Raw genomic sequence first — 22,272 nt, 5'->3', positions numbered from 1 at the left:
ACGACTGCGTGCCAAAGAAAGCAGTACGTACATTCCCCAAACGGAAACCATGGCTCAATCACGAGATTGACTCCCTACTGAAGGACAGATCTGAGGCGTTCAAGTCAGACGACCCTGACCTATACAAGAAATCCAGGTACAACCTCCGCAAAGCCATCCGAGATGTCAAGAAAGAATCAGACCAAGCTAGAGTCACAGACAAGCGTTACAAACTCTCGACGGTTGTGGCAAGGCCTAAACATAACGGGCTACAAAGCGAAGCCGAGCAGTATCTCCAGCAGCAGCGCACCACTCCCCAATGAACTCAATGCATTCTATGCTCGGTTCGAGCAGGAAACCAACGATCCACCGTCGGGTACCCCAGCAGCCCATAACATACCCATACCCACCATCACAGCTTCCAAAGTCAGCTCGGCTTTCCTGAAAGTGAACCCTCAGAAGGCGACGGGTCCGGACAGTATCCCTGGTCGTGCACCGAGAGCCTGCGTGGACCAGCTGGCAAAATCGCGGACATCTTCAACCTGTCCCTACTCTGCTCCGAGGTCAACACCTGCTTCAAGAAGACCACCATTATACCGGTGCCAAAGAAGAACCAGGCAACGTGCCTCAATGACTACTGTCCTGTGGCCCTGACTTCAGTCGTAATGCAGTGCTTCGAGAGGTTGGTCATGAAGCGCATCACCCCCATACTCCCAGAATGCTTTGAACCACTGCAATTCGCATACCGCCGCAACAAATCCTCAGCAGACGCCATCTCCCTGGCCCTACACTCATCCCTAGAGCATCTCAACAACAAGGACTCCTACATCAGACTCCTATTTATTGACTACAGCTCTCCTCCTTCAACACCATATCCCAGCCAAGCTCATATCAAAGCTCCAAAACCTAGGACTTGGCTCCTCACTCTGCAACTGGATCCTCTACTTTCTAACCCACAGACCACAATCAGTAAGAATAAACAACAACACCTCCTCCACAATAGTACTCAATACCAGGGTCCCACAAGGCTGCGTGGCAAAATTTGGTTCCAACTCCATCTACAAGTTTGCTGACGATACGACCATAGTGGGCCGGATCTCGAATAACGACGAGTCAGAATACAGGCGGGAGATAGAGAACCTAGTGGAGTGGTGCAGCGACAACAATCTCTCCCTCAATGCCAGCAAAACTAAAGAGCTGGTCATTGACTTCAGAAAACAAAGTGCAGTACACACCCCTGTCAGCATCAACGGGGCCGAGGTGGAGATGATTGACAGCTGCAGATTCCTAGGGGTACACATCTCCAAAAATCTGTCCTGGTCCACCCACGTCGACACTGCCACCAAGTAAGCACAACAGCGTCTATACCTCCTCAGGAAACTAAGGGAATTCGGCATGTCCGCATTAACCCTTACCAACTTTTACAGATGCACCATAGAAAGCATCCTATCGGGCTGCATCACAGCCTGGTATGGCAACTGCTCGGCCCAGGACCGCAAGAAACTTCAGAGAGTCGTGAACACTGCCCAGTCCATCACACGAACCTGCCTCCCATCCATTGACTCCATCTACACCTCCCGCTGCCTGGGGAAAGCGGGCAGCATAATCCAAGACCCCTCCCACCCGGCTTACTCACTCTTCCAACCTTCCATCGGGCAGGAGATACAGAAGTCTGAGAACACACACAAACGGACTCAAAAACAGCTTCTTCCCCGCTGTTACCAGACTCCTAAACGACCCTCTTATGGACTGACCTCATTAATACTACACCCCTGTAAAGGAGCAGCCCTTTGGATTTCGGCGGCAGCGGTGCGCAGGGGCCTTCTGGGAGGTGAGTAGTGAATTTAAAAGCACTTACCTTTGCAGGAGCAGCCCTTTGGATTTCGGCGGCAGCGGTGCGCAGGGGCCTTCTGGGAGGTGAGTAGTTAGTTTAAAAGCCTTACCTTTACAGGAGCAGCCCTTTGGATTTCGGCGGCAGCGGTGCGCAGGGGCCTTCTGGGAGGTGAGTAGTGAATTTAAAAGCACTTACCTTTGCAGGAGCAGCCCTTTGGATTTCGGCGGCAGCGGTGCGCAGGGGCCTTCTGGGAGGTGAGTAGTTAGTTTAAAAGCCTTACCTTTACAGGAGCAGCCCTTTGGATTTCGGCGGCAGCGGTGCGCAGGGGCCTTCTGGGAGGTGAGTAGTGAATTTAAAAGCACTTACCTTTGCAGGAGCAGCCCTTTGGATTTCGGCGGCAGCGGTGCGCAGGGGCCTTCTGGGAGGTGAGTAGTTAGTTTAAAAGCCTTACCTTTACAGGAGCAGCCCTTTGGATTTCGGCGGCAGCGGTGCGCAGGGGCCTTCTGGGAGGTGAGTAGTGAATTTAAAAGCACTTACCTTTGCAGGAGCAGCCCTTTGGATTTCGGCGGCAGCGGTGCGCAGGGGCCTTCTGGGAGGTGAGTAGTTAGTTTAAAAGCCTTACCTTTACAGGAGCAGCCCTTTGGATTTCGGCGGCAGCGGTGCGCAGGGGCCTTCTGGGAGGTGAGTAGTGAATTTAAAAGCACTTACCTTTGCAGGAGCAGCCCTTTGGATTTCGGCGGCAGCGGTGCGCAGGGGCCTTCTGGGAGGTGAGTAGTTAGTTTAAAAGCCTTACCTTTACAGGAGCAGCCCTTTGGATTTCGGCGGCAGCGGTGCGCAGGGGCCTTCTGGGAGGTGAGTAGTGAATTTAAAAGCACTTACCTTTGCAGGAGCAGCCCTTTGGATTTCGGCGGGAACCGGAAGTTCGACCTCTGGCAAGTCCCCCCCCCCCCCCCCAACCAATAAATTCTGGTGGAGAGGAAACCCGAGACACTACACGTGTAGTGTCTCCCACCCGCCCTCCTCCTCTAACCTAATAATAAGACCCATTGGTGTAAGGTAAGTGCCATATTATATTATTATATTATTAGCATTGTGCAGGTCAAGGATTGGAGGTGGAGGAGCAGTCTCTGTCAGCGAGAGAACCTGAGAACATCTCAGAAGGTAAGCAAGTGATTTTTACTTTTATACCTGTTTTTCAAATTGTGTGTGTCGGGGGGAAACTGAAGTGACATCACAGAAAAGCTGTGACCTGAGTGGCTGGTTGGGATTCTAACCTAAATTTTTTTGAGTATTTGGGAACTAATTAAACATAATAACTTAATTATAATTTAGAGGATATCTAAGCCAGAGATCGGAGAATATTATAGTTAGCTATCGCATTTCTATTAGAAATCTAGTGCTAGGAAACAGATAGTTGACAGTAACTTTGAAATTAAAAAAAAAGTATTTTAAAAAAAAAGACAAATTTTAATTTTAATTAATTGACGCAATGTCAGTTAGAGGGGTGCTGTGCTCTGACTGTGAGATGTGGCAGGTCCGGGAGGCTTCCAGCGTCCCGGATGGCTTCATCTGCAGAAAGTGCACCCAACTGCAGCTCCACACAGACCGCATGGTTCGGTTGGAGCAGCAATTGGATGCACTTAGGAGCATGCAGGTGGCGGAAAGCGTCATAGATCGCAGTTATGTAAGTGTGGTCACACCCAAGGTGCAGGCAGAGAAATGGGTGACCACCAGAAAGGGCAGGCAGTCAGTGCAGGAATCCCCTGTGGTTGTCCCCCTCTCGAACAGATATACCCCTTTGGATACTGTCGGGGGGGATAGCCTATCAGGGGAAAACAGCAGCAGCCAGAGCAGTGGCACCACGGCTGGCTCTGATGTTCAGAAGGGAGGGTCAAAGCGCAGAAGAGTAATAGTTATAGGGGACTCTATAGTCAGGGGCACAGATAGGCGCTTCTGTGGACGTGAAAGAGACTCCAGGATGGTATGTTGCCTCCCTGGTGCCAGGGTCCAGGATGTCTCCGAACGGGTAGAGGGAATCCTGAAGGGGGAGGGCAAACAGGCAGAGGTCGTTGTACATATTGGTACTAACGACATAGGCAGGAAGGGGCATGAGGTCCTGCAGCAGGAGTTCAGGGAGCTAGGCAGAAAGTTAAAAGACAGGACCTCGAGGGTTGTAATCTCGGGATTACTCCCTGTGCCACGTGCCAGTGAGGCTAGAAATAGGAAGATAGAGCAGACAAACACGTGGCTAAACAGCTGGTGTAGGAGGGAGGGTTTCTGTTATCTGGACCACTGGGAGCTCTTCCGGGGCAGGTGTGACCTGTATAAGATGGACGGGTTGCATCTAAACCGGAGAGGCATAAATATCCTGGCCGCGAGGTTTGCTAGTGTCACACGGGAGGGTTTAAACTAGTATGGCAGGGGGGTGGGCACGGGAGCAATAGGTCAGAAGGTGAGAGCATTGAGGGAGAACTAGGGAATAGGGACAGTGTGGCTCTGAGGCAGCGCAGACGGGGAGAAGTTGCTGAACACAGCGGGTCTGGTGGCCTGAAGTGCATATGTTTTAATGCAAGGAGCATTACGGGTAAGGCAGATGAACTTAGAGCTTGGATTACTACTTGGAACTATGATGTTGTTGCCATTACAGAGACCTGGTTGAGGGAAGGGCAGGATTGGCAGCTAAACGTTCCAGGATTTAGATGTTTCAGGCGGGATAGAGGGGGATGTAAAAGGGGAGGCGGAGTTGCGCTACTTGTTCAGGAGAGTATCACAGCTATACAGCGAGAGGACACCTCAGAGGGCAGTGAGGCTATATGGGTAGAGATCAGGAATAAGAAGGGTGCAGTCACAATGTTGGGGGTATACTACAGGCCTCCCAACAGCCAGCGGGAGATAGAGGAGCAGATAGGTAGACAGATTTTGGAAAAGAGTAAAAACAACAGGGTTGTGGTGATGGGAGACTTCAACTTCCCCAATATTGACTGGGACTCACTTAGTGCCAGGGGCTTAGACGGGGCAGAGTTTGTAAGGAGCATCCAGGAGGGCTTCTTAAAACAATATGTAAACAGTCCAACTAGGGAAGGGGCGGTACTGGACCTGGTATTGGGGAATGAGCCCGGCCAGGTGGTAGATGTTTCAGTAGGGGAGCATTTCGGTAACAGTGACCACAATTCAGTAAGTTTTAAAGTACTGGTGGACAAGGATAAGAGTGGTCCGAGGATGAATGTGCTAAATTGGGGGAAGGCTAATTATAACAATATTAGGCGGGAACTGAAGAACATAGATTGGGGGCGGATGTTTGAGGGCAAATCAACATCTGACATGTGGGAGGCTTTTAAGTGTCAGTTGAAAGGAATACAGGACAGGCATGTTCCTGTGAGGAAGAAAGATAAATACGGCAATTTTCGGGAACCTTGGATGACGAGTGATATTGTAGGCCTCGTCAAAAAGAAAAAGGAGGCATTTGTCAGGGCTAAAAGGCTGGGAACAGACGAAGCCTGTGTGGCATATAAGGAAAGTAGGAAGGAACTTAAGCAAGGAGTCAGGAGGGCTAGAAGGGGTCATGAAAAGGCATTGGCAAATAGGGTTAAGGAAAATCCCAAGGCTTTTTACACTTACATAAAAAGCAAGAGGGTAGCCAGGGAAAGGGTTGGCCCACTGAAGGATAGGCAAGGGAATCTATGTGTGGAACCAGAGGAAATGGGCGAGGTACTAAATGAATACTTTGCATCAGTATTCACCAAAGAGAAGGAATTGGTAGATGTTGAGTCTGGAGAAGGGGGTGTAGATAGCCTGGGTCACATTGTGATCCAAAAAGACGAGGTGTTGGGTGTCTTAAAAAATATTACGGTAGATAAGTCCCCAGGGCCGGATGGGATCTACCCCAGAATACTGAAGGAGGCTGGAGAGGAAATTGCTGAGGCCTTGACAGAAATCTTTGGATCCTCGCTGTCTTCAGGGGATGTCCCGGAGGACTGGAGAATAGCCAATGTTGTTCCTCTGTTTAAGAAGGGTGGCAGGGATAATCCCGGGAACTACAGGCCGGTGAGCCTTACTTCAGTGGTAGGGAAATTACTGGAGAGAATTCTTCGAGACAGGATCTACTCCCATTTGGAAGCAAATGGACGTATTAGTGAGAGGCAGCACGGTTTTGTGAAGGGGAGGTCGTGTCTCACTAACTTGATAGAGTTTTTCGAGGAGGTCACTAAGATGATTGATGCAGGTAGGGCAGTAGATGTTGTCTATATGGACTTCAGTAAGGCCTTTGACAAGGTCCCTCATGGTAGACTAGTACAAAAGGTGAAGTCACACGGGATCAGGGGTGAACTGGCAAGGTGGATACAGAACTGGCTAGGCCATAGAAGGCAGAGGGTAGCAATGGAGGGATGCTTTTCTAATTGGAGGGCTGTGACCAGTGGTGTTCCACAGGGATCAGTGCTGGGACCTTTGCTCTTTGTAGTATATATAAATGATTTGGAGGAAAATGTAACTGGTCTGATTAGTAAGTTTGCAGACGACACAAAGGTTGGTGGAATTGCGGATAGCGATGAGGACTGTCGGAGGATACAGCAGGATTTAGATTGTCTGGAGACTTGGGCGGAGAGATGGCAGATGGAGTTTAACCTGGACAAATGTGAGGTAATGCATTTTGGAAGGGCTAATGCAGGTAGGGAATATACAGTGAATGGTAGAACCCTCAAGAGTATTGAAAGTCAAAGAGATCTAGGAGTACAGGTCCACAGATCACTGAAAGGGGCTACACAGGTGGAGAAGGTAGTCAAGAAGGCATACGGCATGCTTGCCTTCATTGGCCGGGGCATTGAGTATAAGAATTGGCAAGTCATGTTGCAGCTGTATAGAACCTTAGTTAGGCCACACTTGGAGTATAGTGTTCAATTCTGGTCGCCACACTACCAGAAGGATGTGGAGGCTTTAGAGAGGGTGCAGAAGAGATTTACCAGAATGTTGCCTGGTATGGAGGGCATAAGCTATGAGGAGCGGTTGAATAAACTCGGTTTGTTCTCACTGGAACGAAGGAGGTTGAGGGGCGACCTGATAGAGGTATACAAAATTATGAGGGGCATTGACAGAGTGGATAGTCAGAGGCTTTTCCCCAGGGTAGAGGGGTCAATTACTAGGGGGCATAGGTTTAAGGTGAGAGGGGCAAAGTTTAGAGTAGATGTACGAGGCAAGTTTTTTACGCAGAGGGTAGTGGGTGCCTGGAACTCACTACCGGAGGAGGTAGTGGAGGCAGGGACGATAGGGACATTTAAGGGGCATCTTGACAAATATATGAATAGGATGGGAATAGAAGGATACGGACCCAGGAAGTGTAGAAGATTGTAGTTTAGTCGGGCAGTATGGTCGGCACGGGCTTGGAGGGCCGAAGGGCCTGTTCCTGTGCTGTACATTTCTTTGTTCTTTGTTTGTTTGTATGCTTCACCCGATGCATACCTTGTGTTGCCCTATTATGTATTTTCTTTTATTTCCTTTTCTTTTCATGTACTTAATGATCTGTTGAGCTGTTCACAGAAAAATACTATTCACTGTACCTCGGTACACGTGACAACAAACAAATCCAATCCAATTGTAATTTCAATTACGGAGACATGGTTAAAGGAGCGACAGGACTGGCAGCTTAACATTCTGGGATATCAGTGTTTTAGACGGCACAGAAGGGGAAACAAAAAAAGTGGGGGAGTTGCATGCTGATTAGGGAGCAGATCACAGCTGTGTTGAGGGAGGACACATTGGAGGGATCTTGTAGTGAGGCATTATGGGTGGAGCTCAGGAATAAGAAGGGTGAAATCACAATGTTGGGAGTGTGCTATAGACCTCCCAGCAGCCTGCAGGACACAGGAACAGTTGTGTAGTCAGATACTGAAACGGTGTGAAAAAAGCAGGGTAGTTGTGATGGGCGACTTTAACTTCTCCCATATTGACTAGGAATCTTTTACAGCCAGGGGCTCGGATGGAGAGCAATTTGTCAGATGTTGCCAAGAGGGCTTTTTGATACAGAATGTTGACAATCCAACCAGGGAGGGGGCCATTCTAGACTTGGTATTGGGGAAGGAGCCAGGCCAGGTGATTGATGTTTCAGTGGGGGAGCATTGTGGGCTTAGCGACCAGAATTCCATAAGATTTTGAATAAACATGGATAAAGACAAGAGTGGCCTGCGGGTGAGGGGGTTTAATTGGGCGAGGGCCAATTCCAACCAAATTAAACAGGAACTGGGGAATGTGGATGTCGAGCGGCTATTTGAAGGCAAATCCACCTCTGACATGTGGGAGGCTTTTAAAGGCCAGTTGATTGAAATGCAGGACAGGCATGTCCCCGCACAAATGAAGCATAGAAATGGCAGGATTCGGGAACCATGGATGACAAGGGAAATTGTAAGCTTCGTCAAAATGAAAATAGAAGCATACGATTGGTCCAGGCATCTACAAATTGACAAAGCTTTTGAAGAGGACAGTGAAAGTAGGAAGGAACTTAAACGTGGAATTAGGAGGGCTAAAAGCGGCCATAAAATGTCTTCAGTAAACATGGTTAAGGAGAATCCCAAGGCTTTCTATGCACATACAAGGACCAAGAGGGTAGCAAGAGAAAGAGAGGGCCCATTCAAGGACAATGGAAGGAAGTAGAGCGGAGCTGCTGATTGGCTGTTGCGGGGAAAATTTGCATACATCCGTTGTGGTCACCCTAACTTGAACGTGTACCTGTGCAAGAGACCCGAGCTGTTCAAGTGAAGACAAGCATACAGCAGAGGGCAGTAGAGCAGGGCTGCTGATTGGCTGTTGTGGGGGAAATCTGCATACGTCCATTGTGGTCACCCTAACTTGAAAGTGGTTTGTGGAGGAGCTGTTGTCAAGTGACACTTAAACCCGAAGCATTTCTTCAGTGATTCCCTCCTTACCCCCTCCTCGCTGTAAAGATCAAGAGGAAGGCTCGAGGGCAGGTAGAAGTAGAAAGAAGTGGAACGGTGATGTCACAGCCTGCAGGTAAGGGATTGGCTGGTAAGTAGTTTTTCTTTTATTTTCCCTCGGGTGTTATCGCGCGGGGCGCAGAGGTTGCTGAGTGAGTGCTTGCTGAGAAGGGGAGTGAATAACAGGTAAGCTCTTTCTTTTTCTTTTATCTAGAGGGGATGGCAGGGAAGGTAGTGCAATGTTCCTCCTGCAGAATGTTTGAGGTGAGGGACGCCGTCAGTGTCCCTGCTGATTTCATCTGTGGGAAGTGCACCCATCTCCAGCTCCTCAGAAACCACGTCAGGGAACTGGAGTTGGAGCTGGATGAACTTCGGATCATTTGGGAGGCAGCGGTGGTCATAGATAGAAGCTTCAGGGATGTATTTACTCTGAAGAATAAAGATAGATGTGTGACGGTGAGAGGGGCTGGGAGGAAGCAGTCAGTACAGGGATCCCCTGTGGTCGTTCCCCTTAGAAACAAGTATACCGCTTTGGATACTGTTGGGGGGGGGACGGGACTTACCAGGGGTAAGCCATGGGGTACAGGTCTCTGGCACAGAGTCTGTCCCTGTTGCTCAGAAGGAAAGGGGGGAGAGGAGTAGAGCATTAGTCATTGGAGACTCCATAGTTAGGGGGATAGATAGGAGATTCTGTGGGAACGAGAGAGACTGTGGTGGTGTGTTGCCTCCCAGGTGCCAGGGTGCTTGATGTCACGGATCGTGTTTTCGGGATCCTTAAGGGGGAGGGGGAGCATCCCCAAGTCGTGGTCCACATAGGTACCAATGACATAGGTAGGAAAAGGGATAGGGATATAAGGCAGGAATTCAGGGAGCTAGGGTGGAAACTTAGATCGAGGACAAACAGAGTTATTATCTCTGGGTTGTTAGGGAATAGGGAGAGAGAGCAGTTGAACACGTGGCTACAGGGATGGTGCAGGAGGGAGGGTTTCAGATTTCAGATCTCCCTGGGGGGTGGGGGGACACAGAGAATTTGCTGATGCTCTTGGGGAGGGTTTAAACTAGTTCAGCAGGGGCTTGGGAACCCGAATTGTAGCTCCAGTATACAGGAGGTTGAGAGTAGTGAGGTCATGAGTAAGGTTTCAAAGGTGCAGGAGTGTACCGGCAGGCAGGAAGGTGGTTTAAAGTGTGTCTTCTTCAATGCCAGGAGCATCCAGAATAAGGTGGGTGAACTTGCGGCATGGGTTGGTACCTGGGACTTCGATGTTGTGGCCATTTCGGAGACATGGATAGAGCAGGGACAGGAATGGTTGTTGCAGGTGCTGGGGTTTAGATATTTTAGTAAGCTCAGGGAAGGTGGTAAAAGAGGGGGAGGGGTGGCATTGTCAGTCAAGGACAGGATTCCAGTGGCAGAAAGGACGTTTGATGAGGACTCGTCTACTGAGGTTCCAGAGATGTAGAGGAAAGGATTGCAAAGATGATTCTGGATAGGAGCGAAAGCAACAGGGTAGTTGTTATGGGGGACTTTAACTTTCCAAATATTGACTGGAAACGCTACAGTTCGAGTACATTAGATGGGTCCATTTTGTCCAATGTGTGCAGGAGGGTTTCCTGACACAGTATGTAGATAGGCCAACGAGAGGCGAGGCCATATTGGATTTGGTACTGGGTAATGAACCAGGACAGGTGTTAGATTTGGAGGTAGGTGAGCACTTTGGTGATAGTGACCACTCTTTGATTACGTTTACTTTAGTGATGGAAAGGGATAGGTATATAGCGCAGGGCAGGAGTTATATCTGGGGGAAAGGCAATTATGATGCGATGAGGCAAGACGTAGGATGCATCGGATGGAGAGGAAAACTGCAGGGGATGGGCACAATGGAAATATGGAGCTTGTTCAAGGAACAGCTACTGCATGTCCTTGATAAGTATGTACCTGTCAGGCAGGGAGTAAGTGGTCGAGCAAGGGAACCGTGGTTTACTAAAGCAGTCGAAACACTTGTCAAGAGGAAGAAGGAGGTTTATGTAAAGATGAGACATGAAGGTTCAGTTAGGGCGCTCAAGAGTTACAAGTTAGCTAGGAAGGACCTAAAGAGAGAGCTAAGAAGAGCTAGGAGGGGACACGAGAAGTCTTTCGCAGGTAGGATCAAGGATAATCCTGAAGCTTTCTATAGATATGTCAGGGATAAAAGAATGACTAGGGTAAGAGTAGGGCCAGTCAAGGACAGTAGTGGGAAGTTGTGCGTGGAGTCCGAGGAGATAGGAGAGGTGCTAAATGAATATTTTTCGTCAGTATTCACACAGGAAAAAGACAATGTTGTCGAGATTCAGGCTACTAGACTAGAAGGGCTTGAGGTTCATAAGGAGGTGGTGTTAGCAATTCTGGAAAGTGTGAAAATAGATAAGTCCCCTGGGCCGGATGAGATTTATCCTAGGATTCTCTGGGAAGCTAGGGAGGAGGTTGCTGAGCCTTTGGCTTTGATCTTTAAGTCATCTTTGTCTACAGGAATAGTGCCAGAAGACTGGAGGATAGCAAATGTTGTTCCCTTGTTCAAGAAGGGGAGTAGAGACAACCCCGGTAACTATAGACCAATGAGCCTTACGTCTGTTGTGGGCAAAATCTTGGAAAGGTTTCTAAGAGATCGGATGTATAATCATCTGGAAAGGAATAATTTGATTAGAGATAGTCAACATGGTTTTGTGAAGGGTAGGTCGTGCCTCACAAACCTTATTGAGTTCTTTGAGAAGGTGACCAAACAGGCGGATGAGGGTAAAGCAGTTGATGTGGTGTATATGAATTTCAGTAAAGCGTTTGATAAGGTTCCCCACGGTAGGCTACTGCAGAAAATATGGAGGCATGGGATTCAGGATGATTTAGCATTTTGGATCAGAAATTGGCTAGCTGGAAGAAGACAAAGGGTGGTGGTTGATGGGGAATGTTCAGACTGGAGTCCAGTTACTAGTGGTGTACCACAAGGATCTGTTTTGGGGCCACTGCTGTTTGTCATTTTTATGAATGACCTGGAGGAGGGCGTAGAAGGATGGGGGAGTAAATTTGCAGATGACACTAAAGTCGGTGGAGTTGTGGACAGTGCGGAAGGATGTTACAAGTTACAGAGGGACATAAATAAGCTGCAGTGCTGGGCTGAGAGGTGGCAAATGGAGTTTAATGCAGAAAAGTGTGAGGTGATTCATTTTGGAAGGAATAACAGGAAGACAGAGTACTGGGCTAATGGTAAGATTCTTGGCAGTGTGGATGAGCAACGAGATCTCGGTGTCCATGTACATAGTTCCCTGAAAGTTGCCACCCAGGTTGAGAGGGTTGTTAAGAAGGCGTATGGTGTTTTAGCTTTTATCGGTAGAGGGATTGAGTTTCGGAGCCATGAGGTCATGATGCTGCTGTACAAAACTTTGGTGCGGCGGCATTTGGAGTATTGCGTGCAATTCTGGTCGCCGCATTATAGGAAGGATGTGGAAGCATTGGAAAGGGGGCAGAGGAGATTTACCAGAATGTTGCCTGGTATGGAGGGAAGATCTTATGAGGAAAGGCTGAGGGACTTGAGGCTGTTTTCGTTCGAGAGAAGAAGGTTAAGAGGTGACTTAATTGAGGCATACAAGATGATCAGAGGATTAGATAGGGTGGACAGTGAGAGCCTTTTTCCTCGGATGATGATGTCTAGCACGAGGGGACAAAGCTTTAAATTGAGGGGAGATAGATATAAGACAGATGTCAGAGGTAGGTTCTTTACTCCGAGTAGTAAGGGCGTGGAATGCCCTGCCTGCAACAGTAGTGGACACGCCAACACTAAGGGCATTCAAATGGTCATTGGATAGGCATATGGACGACAAGGGAAGAGTGCAGATGGGCTTTAAGAGTGGTTTCACAGGTCGGTGCAACATCGAGGGCCGAAGGGCCTGTACTGCGCTGTAAATGTTCTATGATGCGTGGAACCACAGGAAGTGGGTGAAATCCTTAACGAGTACATTGTATCGGTATTCACCAGGGAGAAGGACATGACGGATGTGGAGGTCAGGGGTAGGTGTGTGAACTCTCTGAGAATGTCAATATATCAAAGGAGGAAGTGTTGAGTATCCTGAATTACATTAAGGTAGACAAGTCCCTGGGGCCAGATGGGATCTATCCCAGGTTACTGCAAAAGACAAGGGGAGAAATAGCTGGGGCTTTAACAGATATCTGTTTGATCACAGGCGATGTTCCAGAGGACTGGAGAATAGCCAGTGTTATTCCTTTGTTTAAGAAAGGAAGCAGGGACAATCCAGAAAATTACAGGCCGGTGAGCCTGACATCAGAGGTAAGGAAGCTTTTGGAAACGATGCTGAGGGACAGAATATATGCACATTTGGAGGAAAATTCACTAGTCAGTGACAGACAGCATGGCTTTGTATAGGCAAGGTCATGTCTCACCAACTTTATTGAGTTTTATGAAGATGTGATAAAGAAAATTGATGAGGAAAGGGCTGTGGATGTAGTTTATATGGACTTTAGTAAGGCGTTTAACAAGGTCCCACGTGGCAGATTGGTACAAAAACTAAAATCACATGGGACTCGAGTTGGCTGGCTAGATGGATACAGAACTGGCTCGGTTATAGAAGACAGAGTAGTGGTGGAAGGGTATTTTTCAGAATGGAGATCTGTAGCTAGTGGTGTTCCGCAGGAATCAGGGCTGGGCTCTTTGTTGTTTGTAGTATATATAAATGATCTGGAGGAAAATGTGGATGGTCTGATTAGTAAGTTTGTGGATAACCAAAGATTGGCGGAGTTGCTGATAGTCCCGAGGATTGTCAGCGGATACAACAGGATATAGATAGAATGGAGACTTGGACACAGAAAATGCAGATGGAGTTTAATTCAGGAGGTGATGCACTTTGGAGGATCAAATCTGGGTATGAATTATACTGTATGGCAGAACCCTTCGGAACATTACCATACAGAGGGATCTGGGCGTGCAGGTCCACAGCTCCCTAAAAGTGGCAACACAGATGGTCAAGACAATTAAGGCGGCATATGGCATGCTTGCCTTCATCAGCCGGGGCATTGGATACAGGAGTTGGGAATCATGTTGCAGCTATATAAAACCTTGGTTAGGCTGCATTTGGAGTTCTGGTCACCACATTATCAGAAGGACGTGGAAGCTTTGGAGAGAGTGCAAAGAAGGTTCACCAGGATGTTGCCTGATTTCAAGGGTGTTGGCTATGAGGAGAGGTTGAATAAATTAGGATTGTTTTCACTTGAAAGACGGAGGCTGATTGGAGACCCGATACAGGTCTACAAATCTATGAGAGGCATAGACAGGGTGGATAGTCAGAGGCTTTTTCCAAGGGTGGAAGTGTCAGTTACAAGGGGTCACATGCTCAAGGTGAGAGGGGGAAAGTTTAAGGGAGATGTGCGGGGTAAGTTTTTCCACAGAGTGGGGTGCCTGGAACGCGCTGCCCGAGGATGTGGTGGAAGCAGGCACATTAGCAACATTTAAGATGTTGGATACATGAATAGGGAGGAAATAGAGGGATACGGACAGAGTAAGGGCAGAACACCACAGGCTTGGAGGGCCGAAGGGCCTGTTCCTGTGCTGTACTTTTCTTTGTAATTAGGGGTCTTGTGCAGGTTTTTCTTCCCTAGTTAATCAGCACTAAGGCCAGTTATAAAGCCCCAACTCCATCACAGCTCAAACCAATTCACATAACACATCAGGGTCAAAGCTGGAAGCTTCCAGGTGAAAATCAGAATGATACACGAATGGCGGCGGTCAGTTCAAAATACACACATATTTGGCTGGCATCCTGTTAAAGTGAGAGACATTGGCCGGGATGTCCCTTCCTGGGACTAAGTCCACACGCTGCCGGGAAAACCGGCGCCAACCACTCCGGTGTCAACAGCCCACGAAAGGGAGGAATTCTCTGAACCTTCAGGAGCTAAGTGAATGCCGGAGGGGTTGCGCCGCTTCAGCCGGCACCGAAGGGCCAGCGGGATCTCGCGCCTGCGCAGACCGGCCGGCGTATTTCCGCGCCTGCGCAGACCGGCCGGCGTACTTCCGCGCCTGCGCAGACCGGCCGGCGGGATCTCGCGCCTGCGCAGACCGGCCGGCGGGATCTCGCGCCTGCGCAGACCGGCCGGCGGGATCTCGCGCCTGCGCAGACCGGCCGGCGGGATCTCGCGCCTGCGCAGACCGGCCGGCGGGATCTCGCGCCTGCGCAGACCGGCCGGCGTATTTCCGCGCCTGCGCAGACCGGCCGGCGTACTTCCGCGCCTGCGCAGACCGGCCGGCGTACTTCCGCGCCTGCGCAGACCGGCCGGCGTACTTCCGCGCATGCGCAGACCGGCCGGCGGGATCTCGCGCATGCGCAGACCGGCCGGCGGGATCTCGCGCATGCGCAGACCGGCCGGCGGGATCTCGCGCATGCGCAGACCGGCCGGCGGGATCTCGCGCATGCGCAGACCGGCCGGCGGGATCTCGCGCATGCGCAGACCGGCCGGCGGGATCTCGCGCATGCGCAGACCGGCCGGCGGGATCTCGCGCATGTGCAGACCGGCCGGCGGGATCTCGCGCATGCGCAGACCGGCCGGCGTATTTCCGCGCCTGCGCAGACCGGCCGGCGTACTTCCGCGCCTGCGCAGACCGGCCGGCGTACTTCCGCGCCTGCGCAGACCGGCCGGCGTACTTCCGCGCCTGCGCAGACCGGCCGGCGTACTTCCGCGCATGCGCAGACCGGCCGGCGGGATCTCGCGCATGCGCAGACCGGCCGGCGGGATCTCGCGCATGCGCAGACCGGCCGGCGGGATCTCGCGCATGCGCAGACCGGCCGGCGGGATCTCGCGCATGCGCAGACCGGCCGGCGGGATCTCGCGCATGCGCAGACCGGCCGGCGGGATCTCGCGCATGCGCAGACCGGCCGGCGGGATCTCGCGCATGCGCAGACCGGCCGGCGGGATCTCGCGCATGTGCAGACCGGCCGGCGGGATCTCGCGCATGCGCAGACCGGCCGGCGGGATCTCGCGCATGCGCAGACCGGCCGGCGGGATCTCGCGCATGCGCAGACCGGCCGGCGGGATCTCGCGCATGCGCAGACCGGCCGGCGGGATCTCCCGCATGCGCAGACCGGCCGGCGGGATCTCGCGCATGCGCAGACCGGCCGGCGGGATCTCGCGCATGCGCAGACCGGCCGGCGGGATCTCGCGCCAGCGCAGACCGGCCGGCGGGATCTCGCGCCTGCGCAGACCGGCCGGCGGGATCTCGCGCCTGCGCAGACCGGCCGGCAGGATCTCGCGCCTGCGCAGACCGGCCGGCGTACTTCCGTGCCTGCGCAGACCGGCCGGCATATTTCCACGCATGCGCAAACCGGCTGGCGTATTTCCGCACATGCGCAGACCGGCCAGCGTATTTCCACGCATGCGTAGACCAGCCGCCGTATTTCCATGCATGCGCAGACCGGCCGACGTATTTCCGTGCATGCGCAGACCGGCCGGCCTACTTCCGCACATGCGCAGGGGCTCCCTTCTCCTCGCCGACCCCCGGGCAATATGGCAGAGCCCTACAAGGGCCCGGCCCGGAGGAAAGAAGTCCCCCCCCACGGGAGAAGCCCGCCCACAGATCGGTAGACCCCAATCACGGGCCTGGCCACGTGATCCTCCGTGCGCCGCCTCCCGAGGGCCGCCCTCGCACACGTACCTGCCAGGTCCCTCTGTGCGTGAGGCGAGTAATTCACACCGGCGGGGCTGGCCAAAACTGGCGGCCCATTGGGGCCCGGAGAATCGCCGGGGGGGGGGGGGGGGCGCTGTCAACGGCCCCCGACTGGCGTGGCGGGAATCCCGAAAAACAGCGCCGGAGAATAGGGCAGCCCGTGTTGGGGCGGCGTGGCGGGATTCGCGCCTCCCGCCGGGATTCTTTGACCCGGCTGGGGGTCGGAGAATCCCGGCCATTGTTGCAATGGATCTAACACTGTCCCTCATGATGTTGCTTATGGATCAAAACAAATGAAGAAAGCAGGCAAGAGGATCGAGATTGCAATACCAAACAGGTTATTCAAGACTAAGGTGAATTATCCAGGCCACCATTACCACAGCCCCGTCACCATTTAGGAACCTAAACTTCCTGATACTTTCTGTCCTTTAGTTTCTACCCATCCATTGCCTCTAATGCCCTTTGCAGGGTATTAAAGCCACTGTGTATGGATGCCAGGATCGCTTCCATGAATTATACTAATGAACCAGTGTTTTTCCAACAATCTGATAGCTGTATGGTTAGTAGTCTGATGCCATCTCAGAAATGTGGTTAGCACGGCTGCCTCACAGCACCAGGGACCCGGGTTTGAATCTGGCCTTGGGTGACTGTGTGGTGTTTGTACATTCTCCCAGTGTCTGCATCCGGGTGCTGCAGTTTCCTCCCACAGTCCAAAGATGTGCAGGCTGGTGGATTGGCCATGCTATAGTGCCCCTTACTGTCCGTATATGTGCAGGATAGGTGGGGTTATGGGGATAGGGCAGGTGAGTGAGCATAGGTAGGGTGCTTTGGTAGACCCGGTGCAGACTCGATGGGCAGAATGGCTTCCTTCTGCACTGTAAGGATTCTCACGATTGAATGTGCAGCTCCTTTGGAATTCAACACTGGCCATAGTGGAAATGGAACTAAACTCACTGGTTCTGCACCATAATAATTACACCACAATACTACATTATCCTGCCTGCAGTAAGCACAAATTCGGGTTAGTGGTAGACCAATATTAATGTTTTGTACTGCAGAACACCTTTTAAAATCACTTTCACAGAGCCCCAAGAAGTAGAATTTTAAACAAACCCCTCCTCACTGCAGAGGAAGAAAATATTGACGGGTGGGGAGGAAAAAGTACTGATACGAGGATATTAAACATTGATTTAGCAAATAAACAAGCACATGAACATCTGGAACAGGAATAAGGTTAGAAATGCTTCAAGCTCCATTGGATAAAATGTGATGGAGACAAGAAACTTACAGTATTTTTGCCCATACGTCGAACCAAGTCACGGGGCATCAGCGAGCGGTCTTCTAGTTTCAGCTATAAAGGAAAAACAAAGGAATTTATAATAATCTTTTGTGATCATTATTATTGTCACAAGTAGGCTTACATTAACACTGCAATGAAGTTAGTGAAAATCCCCTAGTAGCCACATTCCAGCACCTGTTCAGGTACACAGAGGGAGAATTCAGAATGTCCAATCATGTTTCGCTGTTTCATCAATAACCTTCCCTCCGATATAAAGGATGTGGCAGCACTGATCTGTTAGCTGTCGATTCGCTTCGCTCTATCACTTGCTGCGTATACTGTTCAGTATTCCGGTGCTGTAACTTCAAAAGTTGGCATCTCATTTTTAGGTATGCATGGTACTGCTCCTGGCATGTCCTCCTGCACTTCACTGAAGCAGGGTTGATCACCTGGTAATGGTAGAGTGGGGGATATACCAGGCTATGAGGTTACAGATTGTGGTTGAGTACAATTCTGCTGCTGCTGATGCCCCAGAGCATCTCTTGGCTGCCCAGAGTCAGAGGTCTACAGCACAAAAAATACCTTTCAGCCCATTGGGTCTGCACTGGTCAAAAACAACGACCTAACTATACTAATCCCATTTCCCCGCTCCTGGCCCATAGCCTTGTCTGCATTGGCATCGTATGCCTTGGCATCACAAGTGCACACCTAAATGTTTCTTAAAAGTGATGAGGGTCTCTGCCTCCACCACCCTTTCAGACAGCGAGTTCCAGACTCCCACCCCCCTCTGGGTGAAAAGGTTCTAGGTCACTGTCTGTGCGGAGTCTGCACGTTCTCCCAGAGTCTGCGAGGGTTTCCTCCGGGTGCTCCGGTTTCCTCCCACAGTCCAAAGACGAGCAGCTTAGGGGGATTGGCCGTGATAAATTGCCCTTCGTGTCCAAAAAGGTTAGGTTATTGGGTTACGGGGATGAAGTGAGGGCTGAAGTGGGGTCGGTGCAGACTTGATGGGCCGAATGGCCTCCTTCTGCACTGTATGTTCTAAACCTCCTGCACCTGATCTCAAATCTATGTTCCCTGGTCAATGATCCCTCCACCTGACTATGTCCCTCATAATTTTATACATCTTAAATCATGCCCCCCCCCTCATTATCCAAGGAAAACGACCCCAGTCTAACCAATTTCTCTTCTTGCTGAAAAGCACTCCACCCCCAGGCAACATCATGGTAAATCTCCTTTCCAGTGCTATCACATCCTTCCTTTAATGTGGATTCCACAACTGCACACAATACTCTAGCTGTGGGTTAACTAACGTTTTATACAGTTCCAGCATAACCTCCCTGCTCTTAAATTCTAGCCTTGGCTAATAAATGCAGCTATACCATATGCCTTTTTAACCTCTGTATGCACCTGTTGTGCTACCTTTAGGAACGGGTGTACATGCACACTAAGGTCCCTCTGATCCTCGATGCTTCCCAGGGTCCTGCCGTTTATCATGCCTGGTTTGTCCTGTCCAAGTGCATCACCTCATTTATCCGGATTGAATTCCATTTTGCCACTGATCAGGCCATCTGACCAGCCCGTCCATATCCTCCTGTAATCGAAGGCTATCCTCACTATTTACCACCAATTTTCATCTCAGTCGTGAACTTACTGACCATCCCTCCTACATTCAAGTCAATTCATTTATATAAACCACAGGCAGCAAGGGTCCCGACACTGATCCCTGCGTGATCCCAATGAACATGGGCTTCGAATCAGAAAAACACCCCTCAACCATCACTCTCGGATTCCTGCCAAATTTCCTTGGATTCCATGGGCTCTTACCTTTGTTATCAATCTCCTATTTGGGACCTCATCAAAAGACTTGCCAAGTCCAAGTAGACTACGTCAAGTGCATTATCCTCATCTACACACATGGTCAACTCTTCAAAAAATTAAATCAAGTTGGTCAGACATGACCTCCCTTTATTACGATCCCAGACCAGACCTTAAAGGTGGTCCTTTAGAGGATGAGAAGGGAGATTTAATAATGGGAGATGAGGAAATGGCTGAGGAACTGAACAGGTTTTTTGGGTCGGTCTTCACAGTGGAAGACACAAATAACATGCCAGTGACTGATGGAAATGAGGCTATGACAGGTGAGGACCTTGAGAGGATTGGTATCACTAAGGAAGTAGTGATGGGCAAGCTAATGGGGCTAAAGGTAGACAAGTCTCCTGGCCCTGATGGAATGCACCCCAGAGTGCTAAAAGAGATGGCTAGGGAAATTGCAAATGCACTAGTGATAATTTACCAAAATTCACTAGACTCTGGGGTGGTCCCGGCGGATTGGAAATTAGCAAACATGACACCACTGTTTAAAAAAGGAGGTAGGCAGAAAGCGGGTAATTATAGGCCAGTGAGCTTAACTTCGGTAGTAGGAAAGATGCTGAAATGTATCAAGGAAGAAACAGCGAGGCATCTGGATGGAAATTGTCCCATTGGGCAGTCGCAGCATGGGTTCATAAAGGGCAGGTCGTGCCCTTTAGTGGAATTTTGAGGGCATGACCAGTGCGGTAGATAACGGGGAGCCAATGGATGTGGTATATCTAGATTTCCAGAAAGCTTTTGACAAGGTGCCACACAAAAGGTTGCTGCATAAGATAAAGATGCATGGCATTAAGGGTAAAGTAGTAGCATGGATACAGGATTGGTTAATTAATAGAAAGCAAAGAGTGGGGATTAATGGGTGTTTCTCTGGTTGGCAATCAGTAGCTAGTGGTGTCCCTCAGGGTTCAGTGTTGGCCCCACAATTGTTCACAATTTACATAGATGATTTGGAGTTGGGGACCAAGTGCAATGTGTCCAAGTTTGCAGACGACACTAAGATGAGTGGTAAAGCAAAAAGTGCAGAGGATACCGGAAGTCTGCAGAGGGATTTGGATAGGTTAAGTGAATGGGCTAGGGTCTGGCAGATGGAATACAATGTTGACAAATGCGAGGTCATCAATTTTGGTAGGAATAATAGTAAAAGGGATTATTATTTAAATGATAAAATATTACAACATGCCGCTGTGCAGAGAGACCTGGGTGTGCTAGTGCAGGAGTCGCAAAAAGTTGGTTTACAGGTGCAACAGTTGATTAAGAAGGCAAATGGAATTTTATCCTTCATTGCTAGAGGGATGGAGTTTAAGACTAGGGAGGTTCTGCTGCAATTGTATAAGGTGTTAGTGAGGCCACACCTGGAGTATTGTGCTCAGTTTTGGTCTCCTTACCTGAGAAAGGACGTACTGGCACTGGAGGGTATGCAGAAGAGATTCACTAGGTTAATCGCAGAGCTGTAGGTGTTGGATTACAAGGAGAGGTTGAGTAGACTGGGACTGTACTCGTTAGAATTTAGAAGGGTGCGGGGGGGGCGGATCTTACAGAAACGTATAAAATTATGAATGGAATAGATAGGATAGATGCGGGCAGGTTGTTTCCACTGGCGGATGAAAGCAGAACTAGGGGGCATAGCCTCAAAATAAGGGGAAGTAGATTTAGGACTGAGCTAAGGAGGAACTTCTTCACCTAAAGGGTTGTGAATCTATGGAATTCCTTGCCCAGTGAAGCAGTTGAGGCTCCTTCATTAAATGTTTTTAAGATAAAGATAGATAGTTTTTTGAAGAATAAAGGGATTAAGGGTTATGGTGTTCGGGCCGGAAAGTAAGCTGAGTCCACAAAAGATCAGCCATGATCTCATTGAATGGCAGTTTCCAAAGGCCTCCGAAAAGTTCCAGAGATGTAGAGGAAAGGATTGCAAAGATGATTCTGGATAGGAGCGAAAGCAACAGGGTAGTTGATATGGGTGACTTTAACTTTCCAAATATTGACTGGAAACGCTATAGTTAGAGTACATTAGATGGGTCTGTTTTTGTCCAATGTGTGCAGGAGGGTTTCCTGACACAGTATGTAGATAGGCCAACAAGAGGCGAAGCCATATTGGATTTGGTACTGGGTAATGAACCAGGACAGGTGTTAAATTTGGAGGTAGGTGAGCACTTTGGTGATAGTGACCACAATTCGATTACGTTTACTTTAATGATGGAAAGGGATAGGTATATACCGCAGGGCAGGAGTTATATCTGGGGGAAAGGCAATTATGATGCGATGAGGCAAGACGTAGGATGCATCGGATGGAGAGGAAAACTGCAGGGGATGGGCACAATGGAAATGTGGAGCTTGTTCAAGGAAAAGCTACTGCGTGTCCTTGATAAGTATGTACCTGTCAGGCAGGGAGGAAGTGGTCGAGCGAGGGAACCATGGTTTACTAAAGCAGTCAAAACACTTGTCAAGAGCAAGAAGGAGGCTTATGTAAAGTTGAGACATGAAGGTTCAGTTAGGGTGCTCGAGAGTTACAAGTTAGCTAGGAAGGTCCTAAAGAGAGAGCTAAGAGGAGCCAGGAGGGGACATGAGAAGTCTTTGGCAGGTAGGATCAAGGATAACCCAAAAGCTTTCTATAGATATGTCAGGAATAAAAGAATGACTAGGGTAAGAGTAGGGCAGTCAAGGACAGTAGTGGGAAGCTGTGCGTGGAGTCTGAGG

At 49.9% G+C, this 22,272-nt stretch overlaps 1 protein-coding gene across 3 annotated transcripts in view; it reads right to left on the bottom strand.

Annotated features, from left to right (window-relative positions):
• Positions 1 to 22,272, bottom strand: part of ube2o (ubiquitin conjugating enzyme E2 O) — a 202,426-nt gene that overhangs the window by 150,396 nt on the left and 29,758 nt on the right. For all 3 annotated transcript variants that reach the window (XM_072483904.1, XM_072483905.1, XM_072483906.1), the window contains exon 2: positions 17,719 to 17,781. In XM_072483904.1, coding sequence (XP_072340005.1) covers positions 17,719 to 17,781 — 63 coding nt within the window. The remainder of the gene's footprint in view (positions 1 to 17,718; positions 17,782 to 22,272) is intronic.

This window comes from Scyliorhinus torazame, chromosome 18 (genome assembly GCF_047496885.1).
Source record: "Scyliorhinus torazame isolate Kashiwa2021f chromosome 18, sScyTor2.1, whole genome shotgun sequence".
NCBI classification, from domain to species: domain Eukaryota; kingdom Metazoa; phylum Chordata; class Chondrichthyes; order Carcharhiniformes; family Scyliorhinidae; genus Scyliorhinus; species Scyliorhinus torazame.
This window is presented reverse-complemented; position numbering and strand designations above follow the sequence as displayed.